General features: G+C 41.5%; 1 protein-coding gene across 1 annotated transcript in view; it reads right to left on the bottom strand.

The window, feature by feature from the left end:
• Positions 1 to 2,971: 2,971 nt before the first annotated feature.
• The window catches only part of LETM1 (leucine zipper and EF-hand containing transmembrane protein 1), a 48,849-nt gene continuing 36,075 nt past the window's right edge, over positions 2,972 to 15,745 (bottom strand). Inside the window, exons 9-14 of the mRNA XM_088454970.1 lie at positions 15,354 to 15,515; positions 14,296 to 14,436; positions 13,861 to 13,995; positions 8,179 to 8,369; positions 7,218 to 7,356; positions 2,972 to 6,205 (exon numbers count right to left, since the gene is read on the bottom strand). Coding sequence (XP_088311096.1) covers positions 6,053 to 6,205; positions 7,218 to 7,356; positions 8,179 to 8,369; positions 13,861 to 13,995; positions 14,296 to 14,436; positions 15,354 to 15,515 — 921 coding nt within the window. The 3' untranslated portion in view covers positions 2,972 to 6,052. The remainder of the gene's footprint in view (positions 6,206 to 7,217; positions 7,357 to 8,178; positions 8,370 to 13,860; positions 13,996 to 14,295; positions 14,437 to 15,353; positions 15,516 to 15,745) is intronic.

The raw sequence follows: 15,745 nt of genomic DNA, 5'->3' as shown, positions 1-15,745 counted from the left end.
TATGCCATTAGCGTGTGCCCCAACAGTATGCAATTATATGACCCAAAGTGGGTGCAATTATCATGTAGCGTTAGGACAGCTGGGTGTGTGTGCATTATTTCCCTGGGGAAGAGATGGCAGCAGGATGCAGTATGGGAAGGAGGCAAGCCAGCGGAGGCAGTGTGATTCTCTGGGCAATGTTCTGCTGGTTAACATTGGGTCCTGCCATTAATTTGGATGTTACTGTGACACGTACTCACCAGGAGATTGTTAGAGTTGCTGTAGTGTGTGGTTGAGATTGATTTAGAGCAGGGGGATAAGGAGAGTGTGGGAATGTGGTGGGCTTCTGAGTGAGGGTGACAGCAGGTGGTGGGCAAGGTGAAGGTTTAGCGTGGTGTGGGTTGAGAGGAGGTAACTTGGTGAAAAAGGAGGGTGCAGGGGTTAGGAGTTATGGGAGATGTGGTGGAGAGTACTAGATGGGATGAAGGTAGATGAGAGGAAGGAGGGAGGAGAAAGTGGAGGAGACTATAGAGGGAGAAAAGGAATGGGAACTGGTGGCAGAGGAAAGTATTATGTAGCTTCTGAGTGAGGAGGGGGAGTAGAAGAAAAGAGATTGCATAGATGGGGGGGAAGAAAACAGTAGTAGTGATAAGAGTGAGATACAGGAATAGTACAGTTAAAATGTCTAAAAATCAGATAAAAGGAAGAACAGTATTAGTAGATGTAAAGGCACAACTACAAGAGTATATAATAAACACAATGAGTTTAGAGCGGTTAAAGTTGCAGGACTTTAAATTAAGGATGAAGCATTCTTATAGATGAGGTAGTGTTAAAAAATGGTAGATACTACAGTGGTGTGGAGATAAATTGACAGTGGTATAGGAATAATAATTGTTGCAGACCAAGTACACCCCTTCATGGCAACGGTATTCCCTGATGGCAGCGGCCTCTTTCAGCAGGATAATGAGCCCTGCCACACTGCAAAACTTGTTCAGAGAAGATTTGAGGAACATGACAGAGTTCAAGGTGTTGATGTGACCTCCAAATTCTCCAGTTCTAAATCCGATTGAGCATCTGTGGGATGTTTTGCAAACACATGTCCGAGCCATGGAGACCCCACCTCACAACTTATTAAAGGATCTGCTGCAAACGTCTTGGTGCCAGATAGGTGAAAAGACGCCTTCAAGAAGGTCTTGTGGAGTCCATGCCTCGACAGGTCAGAGCAGTCTTAGCAGCACGAGGGAGACTAACACAATATTAGGCAGGTGGTTTTAAGGTCATGTCTGATTAGTTTAATCCATGTGGACAATAATATTGGTTATTACAAAAAAAAAACAAAAAAAAACACACCTTATGTATTCTACTTGCTGTCCCGATGCATGGTGTGCAATAAAACGTAAACCATATAAAAGTATGTAACAAATACAGCAACAGAAGAAAGCAATCCACGGCACAATAAATTTTAAATACCAGTCTTTATTATTTTTTCTTTTTTAATAAACTAATTATATATATTGTTACAGATAATTGTGTAATTGCCAGCAATAGGATTGACACAACCTGTGCCACTCTCCATGTGGTGTCCAACAGGCAGGGTACAACAAAACATTATAAACAGCAGAGTCCACGTCATAATATACTGCTAAAATGAGATGCAGGAGGCTAAACTTGACCTCTAAATACTGACACTGTCATAGTGCTACAATTCCCCGCCCATCACAATCATCTGATATTTTTCTTACACTTGAGACCAAGGCAGCTATGTCCTAAGCTTTGGAGAGAGATAAAGTACCAACCAATCAGTTCCTGTCATTTTTTTTTCAAACAGTCTGTAAAGTGACAGAAGCTGATTGATTGGTACTTTCTCTCTTTCCAAGGCTTAGTACATAGACCCCCTAAGCCAGTATTTCACCTGTAAGCTGCGCATACACTGCACTTTATTAACAAAACATCTGTCTTTCGGTCTTAACAAATATTTAGGTTAACGAAGTTCACAAAGAACTTGAAATATCACATGTGCATTTTTATAGATATAAAAAATACCCTCCGGATTTACATTTTAAATAAGTAGTAAATGGACATTAAAAAGTAATGTGTAAATGCCATGTACAAATGGATCAAACCTCATTGTATTATTATGGATCAGCAGTGAAATATTATCATTTACCAATATAGTGGTGACATGTAGAATACCCACATTCAGCGGTGCACTAACATCTGTATAAATATAACATTTTCCTGTGTTATTAGATCTCTGCCAGAAGACCCTGCTCCTGTTGCCCATCCCTACAGCTTCTGTTTATATAGCCCTGCCCAACTACTGGCAGCTTGCACTGGAGAAGTCCACTGAGCATGCTCAGGATTACACAGCGACTACATACAGGAAGTAATATCAGTCACTCTTTAGAAGGAAAACGTAGAGTTACACAGGCAATAAGGTCAGTGCCAGATTGCTGGTTAATGCGATATATTCTTGTTGGGGACACTGGGAAACTAGTTTGTAACATAATTCAGGTGATTAAACTCTCTGAATGTGATGTCAGACAATACTCAGCATACATGGCATCCCCTACTCCAGTGGTTCTCAAACTCTGTCCTCAGGACCCCACACAGTTCAAGTTTTCCAGGTCACCCAGCAGGTGCACAGTTGCACTCATTGCTCAGTCACATTATAAAAGATCCACTGGTGGAACTAATTATTTCAACTTGTGATTCTGTGGGGAGACCTGGAAAACATGCACTGTTTGGGGTCCTGAGGACAGAGTTTGAGAATCTGTGCCGTACTCCATCCAGGATAAGTGGCACTTTTACAATTTCTAAAAGTTTTATGATTCTATTCATGTTCCATTAATCTATCTTAAGCCTTACACCATATAAAAACACACAAGCTTCAATTACACCAAAAATAATATTAAAGTCATATTATTAATAAAAACAAAAAAAATAAAAACATTACACAAAGAAAAGTAGAAAATAAAGCCACACAAAAAACTGGATGAAAAAAGGCAAACAAATTTATTTAAATTAAAACCACAACATTTCTGGAATTCATAATTCAAATCAGATTTATAAAAAGGGAAAAAAAAAAAAAAAAAAGTTGCGTCAAGTTATCGAGTGTGTTATTTCTGGAGTGCGGAGGTTCCATTCTGTGGTTTACGGACCATCAAAGATCAGGGGGGTGCTTCACATCCAGCCCCCAGGGACCCGCAGATCTGCTAAAACTATTGTGAGCTATGGCCACAAAAAAGTAGCGATAAAAGCAAAGACAAAACTCAGACTAGAGGAACCATCATTAGGACTGTTATTTTAGAACTGAGTTATCTTGTTTGTTGTGTTTATATTTTATTTTGTACTTGGGGGAAGTCAATAAGTAGTGACCATCTCTTATATCAGCACGTGAGGGAGGGGGGGGGGGGCGAAATGCCGTTGCGATGAATCAGCCCACTCACAGTTTGGACAGGCACATTTTTGCCCGCAGCCCTACAGAGCTGCAAACAAAAAGCTGCAAGTCCGTAGTTACCGCTAAGTGCGGCGTATAACTGCACTAACTTGCGGGTGCAAAATAATCATACCCATTTGAATTCCCCCCATTAGGTCAAGATTTATCCAGCTATGACCATCAGTCACAGTTCTAGCTTACCTAAGTAGTATATAGGATTTAGGTATATATCTTCCAGTTACGTGCTCATGGCATTAGTCTAGAATACACAAAGCAGCACAGCACAAGGCAATAATATAGATAATCCCTGCTGGATAATCTACCTCTAACATTTCCAGTCAATTGATTTAATGTGGGTTTCATTCAAATTTCATTAAGTTGAATAGAATAATATGGGGTGAAAGTCTCATATGAACATACAAAAATAGCTATGAAACTGGTCATAAAAAAAAAAAAAAAAAAATGGAAGTCAGGCTTCTACTGAAATTAGCATGTCAGTAAAATTACTTACTAACACCCAACATTGATAGCTGGGATTTAGGTGCAACGGACAAGTAAAGTTACTTAGGAGATCTGCTTTAGGTACCTGAGGACATGGCGTGAAAGGCACCGCAAGTATGAACACAATAAATAATCAGATAAACCAGAATGTAAAACCAAGTACAGACTAACATCCTCTATAGAGACACACAAACACGAGTTTATTTACTTTGATCAGAGCATTTAGCTCCATGATAAGTGCACTGGTCAACAGATCAAGAACAAAAATCATAATTAATTGCACAAAAACATGTAACAAATTAAAAAAAAAAAAAAAAAAAACCTGCTACTTTTAAAGTTGAAACAAAACAAAAAAAAAATCATAAAGTTATTTTATAGAACTTCCATTGTTAATTATGTACTTTTATTGTTTAATGCGCTATCATGTGCAGAGGTTACATTCAGGTCTGTCTTCCAATACAGGAGCTGTAGGCAAGGCCTAGGCCAAGATACATTTCAGAAGATGCCAGGTGAGGGACAATAAATAAAAAGCAAGGCAGCATCCATTTCCAATTGTGAGGTGTAACCCCCCTGCCCACAGCCAGAGGTCACTGCAGAGATTTGTTTTTCTTAGTAATAGCCCCTTCTAATGGAATTTAAGTGTAAAGTTGAGGAATATAGCCAAAGCTAAACAGGTCTCCAGCCTAAAACTGCTCTTTGGACCATATGGCGATAGATTTTGTTTGCATCATACAACAAAAGATTTTAAGAAAGGTATTTGTAATGAGACATGCTTTGAAATTAAGGCAAATTTACATTTCATCTTCTGATTCTCGCCTATGGCAATTTACATTCAAATAGCTTTAGGAAAAAAAAAAGGCCTCAAGACCTCAGCACGGCACACTTGGGACATTGTGCTACACACATTGAGGTAAACCGCTAATTCAAGTTTAAGTCTAAAAACATAAACCACAACAGTAATGTGTAAAAAAAAATAAAGTTAATATAAGTTGCGTTTTTATGAAAAAAAATTTATTTTCCGATTATTGTAACATGACCTTGTTCAAATACAGCCGAATATTGTCCATGAACAGCATTGTGTTAGGGAAGTTCTTTAAAATAAAATAAGGGTATACACTGCAATTCCCATGAAAGGAACTGTACATTCAGATGCATATGTTTACAGACATTGTTCCTATTTCTTATTAAAGCAGCAGTAATAGTAAACACTTAAAGCATGAGAGAAACTGTTCTAGTTTAATTATCTACCTACATACCAGTCCGATACAATTCTGTTACTTTGCATTTAGAGAGGTCTGAAGGTAAAGGGAACTTTAGTTGCACCAAGGCTCACACCAGATTTACTAATAGTATAAAATGACTGGTCACGATATACTAGCCAGTGAATGATTATGAAGTACTGCTGCAATAAAATGTGTAGAAATAAAAACACATTCCTGGTGTTGAACGCAAAAAGCACCGCAGGCTTGTTCCCGGAATAAATAGCAGGATATTTATATTCTATGAAGGAAGGCAATTTTTTTTTTTTTTTTTAAAAAGTAAAAGAAAAAAGAAAAAGAAAATATACAAAGAGTAATAGACTCTCTGCTGACAAGGCAGCAAATATATAGAGATATAGATTTGTATATGTAAAAAAAAAGGCCAATATACAACACAATAATAGTGTGAAAAAAAGCAATACTTGAAAGGTTTTAAATCTTAAATGCTCGCAGAACTAGCAGTGACATGATGCAAAGGCTCTGCTATACACCCAGACACTAAACCAAAATGGAGGGATACGTTAATAACTAAATTAAAAAAAAAAAAAAAGTTGTGCTTTGTGATTTTAATTTATCTTGACGTTCTATTTATGAATTCAATTTTTTTTTTTTTATAAATATATTTTTTTAGAATGGCAAAAAAAATAATTGCACTAGCCTTGTTTGGAAAAATAATAAAAAGCCTGATAATTCATGGAATGATAGTAAATGACTAGAGGAAGCCTTTATTTCACTCCATATAACAGTGCATATTAATAGATCGCTTGGCAATGAAATCACCTGAAAAGCACTGGAAAACGTGTAGCAGCGTCATGAATACTTGACAAGATGTACAAGAAAACATGAATCTGATGTTGTCATTTGGCTTTTGGGTTTAATTCTGCACTTCAGCCGCTTGCTCCTTCTCTGCTTTTTCCTTTGCTTTCTCCTTCTCTACCAGTTTGTCTTCTTTCTGCAGAAGCTCCATAATCTCCGCCACTTGGCTGGTGGAGATGTCGATGTCCTCCTTGTCGATCAGCTCAACTACCTGAGGATACAAGATGATGTGCTTAATGGAATGTTTACTGGTCCCCATTGATCACAGTGAGCCTTTAGTTACTGTGTATCCAACACATCCGCACGGTCTGTTATTTTGCCGAGTAAACGAATATTCAGCCGATGCCTTTCATAGGACCCGGTGACAGCAAAGAGGCTCAAGTGCCTCAACACCTCAGTGCGTTCTATAGTTCCTTAGTAAAATGAAAGACTGCATCACCTGTATTAGTTAACAGGTTTATTTTATTACGAGCATCTGGTAAGTATGTGAATTATTGTGCAAAGAGAGCAGAACTGCAGGCTGATTAAACATATACCTTAATATTCCTATGTATAACATATATGCACTAACAGGGAGTTGTATCAAGCCTTGGAGACAGTATCAAGTGGAGAATCCAGCAACCAATGAGCGGCTGCCTTTTTAAAGACTGTGCTAGATAAACGACAGAAGCAGATTGGTTGCATTGCGCAAATTCTCCACTTTATCTCCCTCCAAAGCTTGATACATCTCCTCCTAAGGCTTTTAAATGTGCGGATAGAATAAACCTTTTAAGAAGTAATTAATTTAATATTGCATATTAAACTTTAAATGTAGTGATAAAGTCTCTTGTTACTATTTTACAACTGTACCTACTTCATCACCCTGCATGGTATTTCATTCCCTTAGTCATGTTCTCGCTCTGAAAGGAAGCCCCAAACTCCGGCATTACAGTCCAGGTATCCATGCTTGAGTCCAGATGATGAAATCAAATTGACTTAAATTAATTAAGCCACCTGTGCTAAAGCATGGATATCCTTAAAACCTGTACTGTAATGACTGAGTTTGGGAAACACTGCTTTACAGCACTACACAGATGCAGTTCAATTAGAACTTCCTATGTGGAGTAGAAAAGCCTTACCCAGCATTAATGAGCCTCAAAAAGGGTGAACTTGTTATATATATATATATATATCTTCATGATTTTGAATTGCCCGGTGTGGTTACAGTCTGCTTGAGCACATACCTTTGCCACATCATCAAGGTCTATCTTCCCATCCCGGTTTTCATCCAAGGCCTCAGCGAGTCTTAGCAGCTTTTGCTCTGGGATGTTCTGAATGTGTCTCATGATGTTTATGAGTTCGTTAATGCTGACCAGATTTTCCCTAAAGGCGAAATACAATCTGTGTACAGCAAACAGTTATAGCCATTAAAATGAGCAGAAAGTAGCAGGAACATAAAAAGGTTGAAAGGAAGAAGGGGGGAGTGGCAATTACGCCAGGGGACCTCTGATGATTGCGGATCACAACTGACCTGAAAGTGATTGTATGATCACGACACAACAACGCGCACACAAAATCACATAAAATCACTGCAGACTGAGCACAATGCAAGAAACTAGGCAACACACTGAATTGGGAGATGCCTACTGTCTCCACCTCATGAGGCATCAGTTGCACCAATATTCAAAGCTCTTTAAATATACTGCATAGGTGGATTTCTCTTTTAACCCCACTGGAGGCCAAAAGAAATATTCCAAGTAAAGGAAGCTTTGCTCCGCTCTCTCCGAAGCCTTCAAAGATGTTCACAGTTCACATAACCACTATGTAACTGGAATGACTGTAGCTTCTAAGAGAGGACAGCTGGTATTCCTTCACAGACCGAGAGGAAATCAGCCAGGGGTCAGCAAGTATTTGTGAAAGTTAGGTGCCATTTTTTAGAAGCCATTTTGTATTTTAGACTTTAGGATGTAACAAAATGCAACATCCTTCCGTGCAGAGCCGACGCACTTATGTGTGGTCAGGAGCCAACATTTCCCATAGACAGCTATTCTATGATATGAGCACACAACACATTCATTCACATTGCCATTCAGCCTTAGCACAGGAAAGCGTGAAGAGATGAGTCATCTAAATGGAAGGATTTGGATGCCTATCAGCATTAATTCTAGATACATTCCCAAAGAGTGACCAACACCCTGTACTTACCCAACAGGTGGAGCAACGCCACCTCCCGCATGCGCATCCAACACCTGGTCTTCGTTCTCCAGCTCAGTTATGATTTTGTCGATCTGACCAATCATGCGATTCACCCGCTTGGTTAGCCTCTTGCTCGCCTTGGATTCCTCCACAACAGTCTCCTCTCCGGACTTTGAAAGCTCCTTTATTTCCTCCAGATCCTGCAACAGGGACACACAGGAACTGAGACTTTGTAAGGCTGCAGGGCCTTGGCTGCTGGTGCATAATATTTCTAAGTGCATAATTTTAAAAGTGCACTTCACATTTCTAACCAAATTCGGCATTATACCGGCATTAAACCGAAGTTAAACAGAAGGAGATCACTAACTTCAAACAATTCTAAAATAATAACATTTGGACAAAAGTATACTCAAAGAAATGCAAGTTCACAATCTCTTCACTACAAGCAACTGCTGTCTGCATAACCTGGACATCACTGGCCTCTGTTTGCTCACTATAAGAACTTACACTTTACGTGCTAATATTTGTGCTGGCTCTCTGGTTTCACAAACACCTCATAGCATACTGTACTTTGTGCCAAATTCAGTTTATTTTTTAGAAATAATGTTTTCCTATTTTAGTTCATTGCCTAGCCGGTCATCTGTCTTCTAATACAGTTTACTTTAATATTCCATTTCTTCCCCATTAAATCTTCACTTTTCCTCTGCTCAATAATAAAGTTTGGTACAATAATTGTGCCGGCACCTTTTCCTCCACTTTACTTTTACTTGCTTCTCTGCTAGTCTCTTGTACTTTCTCTCACATTCATACTTTATTCCTACATCTAGTTTTCCTCCCTCTATTAAACTCATCCACACCATTATGTGTTCTACCACTTCTCCCTCCCCTCAGTGTCACCTAATCCTCTGCTCTGCCCACTTCTTCCACCTTTATCATTTCCCCATGGTCTCCTCCACCTCCTCCTTCCTTTATCTTTCCTCTTCTGTCCACCTTCCTCCCTCTCCTCTCCCATTACTCCACTTTCTTTCTCTTCTACCCCTCCTGGGTCCTACTACCCCAATGCTAATCCCTCCTCCACACCTCCTCTCCATGTCACTCCACCCCACCTTCATCCACATTGTATTAAACCCTCCCGGCCAACCACCTACAGGTTCCCTTCCCAGCACAATCTCTCCACTACATTCATCTCAGACAACCAATATAAACTAACCTTCTCGTTACAGCAACCCTGATAATCTTATTCACATCTCTCCCACAAACACTGTCCCCTCTATCCTGTGCCCTCTGGAATGCCAGATCAGTATGTAATAAACTCATTCCCACCCATGACCTATTCATCTCCAAAAACTTGCATCTCCTAGCCATTACTGAAACCTGGATATCACCCTGACACCACTTTCCCTGCAGCTCTCTCCTCTGGGAGCCTCACCTTTTCACACCCCTCGGTCTGGGGGTCGCCATGGTGGTGGTGTAGGGGTACTTCTATCTCCTGGTTACTCCCACCAACTCCTACCCTCTGAACCAGCTCTAAACTTTCACTACATTTGAGGTTCATGCCATAAGCCTCTTCCAACCAGTACACCTGAGAGTAGCTGTCCCTCCAAATTCCTTGACAACTTTGCTTCCTGGCTCCCTTACTTTCTCTCCGCTGACCTTCCCTCTTTTATCCTAGGTAACTTCAATATTCCAATTGATATCCCTACAGAAGCCTCTGCTTCCAAACGCCTTACCCTCACGTCTTCATTTGGTCTCTCCCAATGGACATCCTCACTCTCTCGTGTGAGTGGGCATTCGCTTGACCTGGTCTTCACTCACAGTTGTGATATTTCTGATTACTCCAATTTCCCATTCACCCTCTCTGACCATCACCTTTTCTCTTAAACTATCCCGCTGTCCTTCCTCCACCTCCTAAGGCCACCATCACGAAGCATAACATTGAAAATATTGACAGTTTCTTTTTCTTCCCAACTTGACTGATTTCTCTCCCCCCTTTCCTGTCTCTCTCCTGCCTCTCTAGCGACAGTGAAGATCACGCTCCAAGGCAGATTTTCTCGATTTCAAATTTATGCTCTCATCCTACAGTGCTGCCCTTTCCCTCTCTAAACAGTCATATTTCGAGAACCTCATCTCCTCAGTCCTCAAATCCAGAACGTCTCTTCACCACCTTCTAGCTCCCTCCTCTGCCCACCCCCTCTTCGCTCTCCGCCGTGGACTTTGCTACCTACTTTACATGTAAAATTGACTACATTTGCTGCCAAATCCAAGGGCCACTACTCTACTCCTTCTCCTTGACCTCTCTGCTGCTTTTGGCACTGTGGACCACCCTCTACTTCTGCAAATCCTTCACTCCCTTGGTCTACGTGACACTGCCCTCTCCTGGCTATCCTCCTACCTCTCTGACCAATCTTTCTCTGTCGCCTGTATATTATCCATGTTCCGTTTCTTGTATTGTGCTGTAAAAGTACAAATCCACTAGAAGACAGGCAAAAGGCTGCACGATTACGACATTGTAATCATGCAGTCGTTTGTCAGTCTGTGATGTGCCTACACTGAACGGGCAGTCGTTCAGTGTTGACACATCTATCATCTGCAAACATGTTGAACCTTACGTTAGTCAGGTTGTACAACATATTTGACCGATGATAGATGTCTAAACGACCAGAGGGAGCGCGCATCGCTGGTCGTTTGCAGATCGTTAAGAAAAAATGTCAAACGATTTTCAAACTATTATTGAACGATAACGATATCGGTCAATTTAATAGTCTAGTGGATGTGTGCCTTAAGTCACTGGTCAACTTATTTGTTTATGTACCTTGTAAGGTGCTGCGGAACACTTGTTGCGCCATATAAATAAATAATAACTACCCACCTCATTCAGGACAAGGGACAGGGAGAAGATCAGCACAAGCAATGCACACCCATAAGCTATTACATTTCCTTATTATAGCACCCAGTCTTATTTGAAGAAGTCTCAGACAACTACCCAACTCTACAATGCAAAAAGGTTCAAAAACCTTCAAATTATGGGGGAGGACCTCATGCGCCAATACTACATGGGCTATCTGGGCAGGATAGCCTTTACTTGTTCTGATCAAGTCAAACAGAGGTTTGGAGGAAAAATAAGAAAGGGGACAGAGAGGTGGTCATCCTGTAATAGGTGTGGAGGCCACATCAAGCACTGTTCCGGTAGGACCTTCCATCCAACTCTGCCAAATTAATTTGATCGTCCTATTCTGTAGCCATTCCGTGGTAGGCTTATAAGCATGGGGTCATTAACAGTTTCATCTTCAGGTCATTAACATGGTTTTTCTTCAGCTTTCTGACAGATGGCAGTAGATTTTGTGCCAAAATCTTACAGTTTGGAGATATTCATCATGCCCTCTCTGTGCCGAACAGAGCCGATGTCCCAGTCACTACATGATGGGTATGGTGCTCTTTGGGTGACGAGGTGCGTTAGCTTTACGTCAAACATATCTTTTAGAGTGAAGTCCACCAAAAAAGTTCATCCTTGGTCTCATATGTCCAGAAGATATTTTCCCATATAATTCGGAGTAAAAAGGAAAGAAGTTTTGCAACATTTACATGGGCCTGGATGTCTATCTTGTGAGATATGGCTTCTGTCATGCCAACCTCCCCCATAGCTTAGACATGTGCAGAGAACAGGAGATGTGTGTCAGGGAGTGACTCAGTTCCTGTAGTTCGTTTAATGTTGCTATTAGAGTTTTCTCCTTGTGTGGTCTTCAACTGTGGTGGGATCTCACATTTTCTCCATCTATAGCAGACAGAACCACACAGTGTTCCGTGGTATATGTAATGCCTTTGACATTCTTATTCCCTGCTGCTGACACCTTTCAACAATTAGATCAGTTAGATGTTTTTTGAAAACTCGTTAAGGATCATGGTTGTACCAGAAGGATGCAACAAAGAAAAAAAAAGGAACAACTGATCGGGATTTGGGGTAAATAACAGTCACATTCAATACTGGACGGTGACTGAAATGGGATTGGTTACCTCTGAACACTGCAACAGTATTGTAGGATTTGGATTATACTTTTTCCTAAGAATTGTTGCTCACTTGCATTTTGGTGGTCCCAAGGTGCATAAAACGTCAAACCGGTATTTATCTTCATTTTAGGCTTTATATCATAGCAACAGCAAATTCAATAAGGGTGTGTAGACTTTTTTTTTTTTTTTTTTTTTAGATCCAACACAGTGTTATTGCTTTGCATCAGGTTGCCCTTTTAGGAGGGAGGTGTTCCTATAATTAAAGCAGAGACTGACAGTCTTACAGGCCTGCACGGTGTGGGTTTGGGGTTTCCTACACACAGGGTGAGTGATGTCACAACAGCTCAAATGACTGCACTCTCACCCCTGTATCACATACAGTGAGGATCTTAGAATTGTCATTTTGCAAATAGGCAACAAATTGTAACATTAATTAACATTAAATTATGAAAAAAATTACCATCAGAAAAAATAAATGGATACATACGGAGTTCAATGAAAGAATGTCTTAGTTAAATTTAAGGTGGGGACCAGAAGGCTTATGTAGCCATACTGTACATGCCAGATTTCAGGTAGATCTCAATACCGGTCTTCAGACATCACTCAATATTTCTGGGAAACACATCTCATGTATGTGGGGAGTTGCCATGTTCCATGTAAAGAGGGTTCGTTACAACTTAACATAAGTTATAATGCTGACATGAAAACATGGGAACACATCCCCCTGTACCCCTAACCATCATAACATAAGAACATCCCCTCCCCGTATCTATGACATCAAATGCATCCCTACCTATAACATGGGAACATGCCTCCTTACCTCACTGTACTCCTGACTATTATAACAGGAGAATGTCCCCCTACCTCACACTGCTCCCGACTATTATAACATGGGAACATGTCTCCCTACCTCACTGCACTTCCAACTATTATAACATGGGAACATGTCTCACTGCACTCCTGATTATTATAACATGGGAACATGCCTTACTGAACTCCCGACTATTATAACATAAGAACACGCCTCCCTACCTCACTGTACTACCAACTATTATAACATGGGAACATGTCTCACTTCTTTTCTGCACTCCAATTACCTGGGAACATGACTCCCTATCTCACTGTACGCCCGACTAATATTATAACAGGAGAACGTCTCCCTACCTCACTGTGCTCCCGAATATTATAACATGGGAACATGCCTTCCTACCTCTCTGCACTCCCCGCCTCACTGCATTCTCGATTATTATAACATGGGAACATGCTTACTTACCTCACTGTACTCCCATGGGATCATGCCTCCCTACCTCACTGTACTCCCATGGGATCATGCCTCCCTACCTCACTGTACTAGAACATGGGATCATGCCTCTCTACCTCACTGTACTATAATAACATGGGATCATGCCTCCCTAGCTCACTGTACAATAACATGGGATCATGTCTCCTTACCTCACTGTACTATAATAAAATGGGAACATGCTTCCCTACCTCACTGTACTATAATAACATGGGAACATGCTTCCCTACCTCACTGTACTATAATAACATGGGAACATGCCTCCCTACCTCACTGTACTATAATAAAATGGGAACATGCCTCCCTACCTCACTGTACTATAATAACATGGGAACATGCCTCCCTACCTCACTGTACTATAATAACATGGGAACATGCCTCCGTACCTCACTGTACTCCTGAACATCATCTTTCAGCTCGGATAGTTCCTCCTTTTCCTTGGTCAGTAATTTCTTCTTCTCTTTCAGCTTCATGCAGGCATCACCCAGAATGTCAATTTCCTCCTTCGTGATTTCTTCACCCTGAAAACAAAAAACCGTATTATGACCAGAGCTCGGACGCTGGACTGTGCAACATTCAGGTGTGTGTAGATTCACTTTCTGCGCACACACATCCATTAGGACCAGACCGGGGATGGGATGGTTTAAGATTTACTAAACCTATTATCAAAAATGAGAAGTGTTAAGGATGCAGAGGGCATAATATAGGAAATACCAGGCGGATATATAGAGAAATTATTAACCTCAACCTTTATGTTCTTTTATAACACCTAGTTAATATATTAGTTCTACGGAAGTGGGTAATACAATCTGTGTACATACCTTAATACCCTCCAAGACCGGTGCCGTGTCTCTCAGTATCTCCGCTTGGTCAGACACGCTCACCGAAGCCACTTCGGGCCCAGCTGTAGTACTCACATCCACAGACAATGGCTCCAGGTCTGGAGCTGGCTGTGCCTCCACCTGAGGGGGTAGAACAAACAGGAGAGGCTGCTGTTACATGCAGAGACTATAAATTACTGAAAAGTGAGAAACTTGCCAAAGAGTCTGGATCAAATTTCCCTTCAGAGATGAATTGTGATTGGTGTGGAGTGTATACGAGGGCCGTATGGTGATTGGTGTGGGGTGTATACGAGGGCCGTATTGCGATTGGTGTGGAGTGTATACGAGGGCCGTATGGTGATTGGTGTGGAGTGTATACGAGGGCCGTATGGTGATTGGTGTGGAGTGTATACGAGGGCCGTATGGTGATTGGTGTGGAGTGTATACGAGGGCCGTATGGTGATTGGCGTGGAGTGTATACGAGGGCCGTATTGCGATTGGCGTGGGGTGAGAACGAGGGCCGTATTGCGATTGGTGTGGGGTGAGAACGAGGGCCGTATTGTGATTGGTGTATGGTGAGAACGAGGGCCGTATTGCGATTGGTGTGGGGTGAGAACGAGGGCCGTATGGTGATTGGCGGAGTGTATACGAGGGCCGTATTGCGATTGGCGTGGAGTGTATACGAGGGCCATATTGCGATTGGCGTGGGGTGAGAACGAGGGCCGTATTGTGATTGGTGTGTGGTGAGAACGAGGGCCGTATGGTGATTGGCGTGGAGTGTATACGAGGGCCGTATTGCGATTGGCGTGGGGTGTATACAAGGGCTGTATTGCGATGGGTGGGAGGGAAGGAGTGCCATATTGTGATGACGGGGTGGGTGTAAACCTATATTAGAACGGTCAAAGTTAGTAAATATGGGTTTACTATTCCTTTAATAAGAACACAACATAAGCACAGTCTGCATTTGTACTAGTTACAATGAAGCATGTATATTCTTGTGTATGTTCTTGTGAAGGTCAAAGAGATTTCCGCAATCCAATAAGAGACCCGGCCATTACCTTAGCTGCAGTCTGTAAGCTCTCCTTGGCCACCTCAGCCAGCCTGTCCATCTCCTTTTCCTTTTTAATCGCTTCCTCCTCCTGGAGTGTGGCTTCCAGCTTGGTTTTATTGTCCACCTTGCCGCCCTCTACTGCAGCCACTTTCACCTGGGCCTCTTTAGCCTGCAAAAAGACATTACATGGTGATGTGCGGGATACAGGACAGCCCATACTGAGTTAGGGAGTAAATAGACGTTATATGGTGATGTGCGGGATACAGGACAGCTCATACTGAGTTAGGGAGTAAATAGACGTTACATAGTGATGTGCGGGATACAGGACAGCTCATACTGAGTTAGGGAGTAAATAGACATTACATGGTGATGTGCGGGATACAGGACAGCTCATACTGA

This window comes from Taudactylus pleione, unplaced genomic scaffold (genome assembly GCF_031769625.1).
Source record: "Taudactylus pleione unplaced genomic scaffold, aTauple2 ptg000638l, whole genome shotgun sequence".
NCBI classification, from domain to species: Eukaryota; Metazoa; Chordata; class Amphibia; order Anura; family Myobatrachidae; genus Taudactylus; species Taudactylus pleione.
Note: the sequence above shows the minus strand (reverse complement) of the source record. Positions and strands in the feature narration are given on the sequence as shown.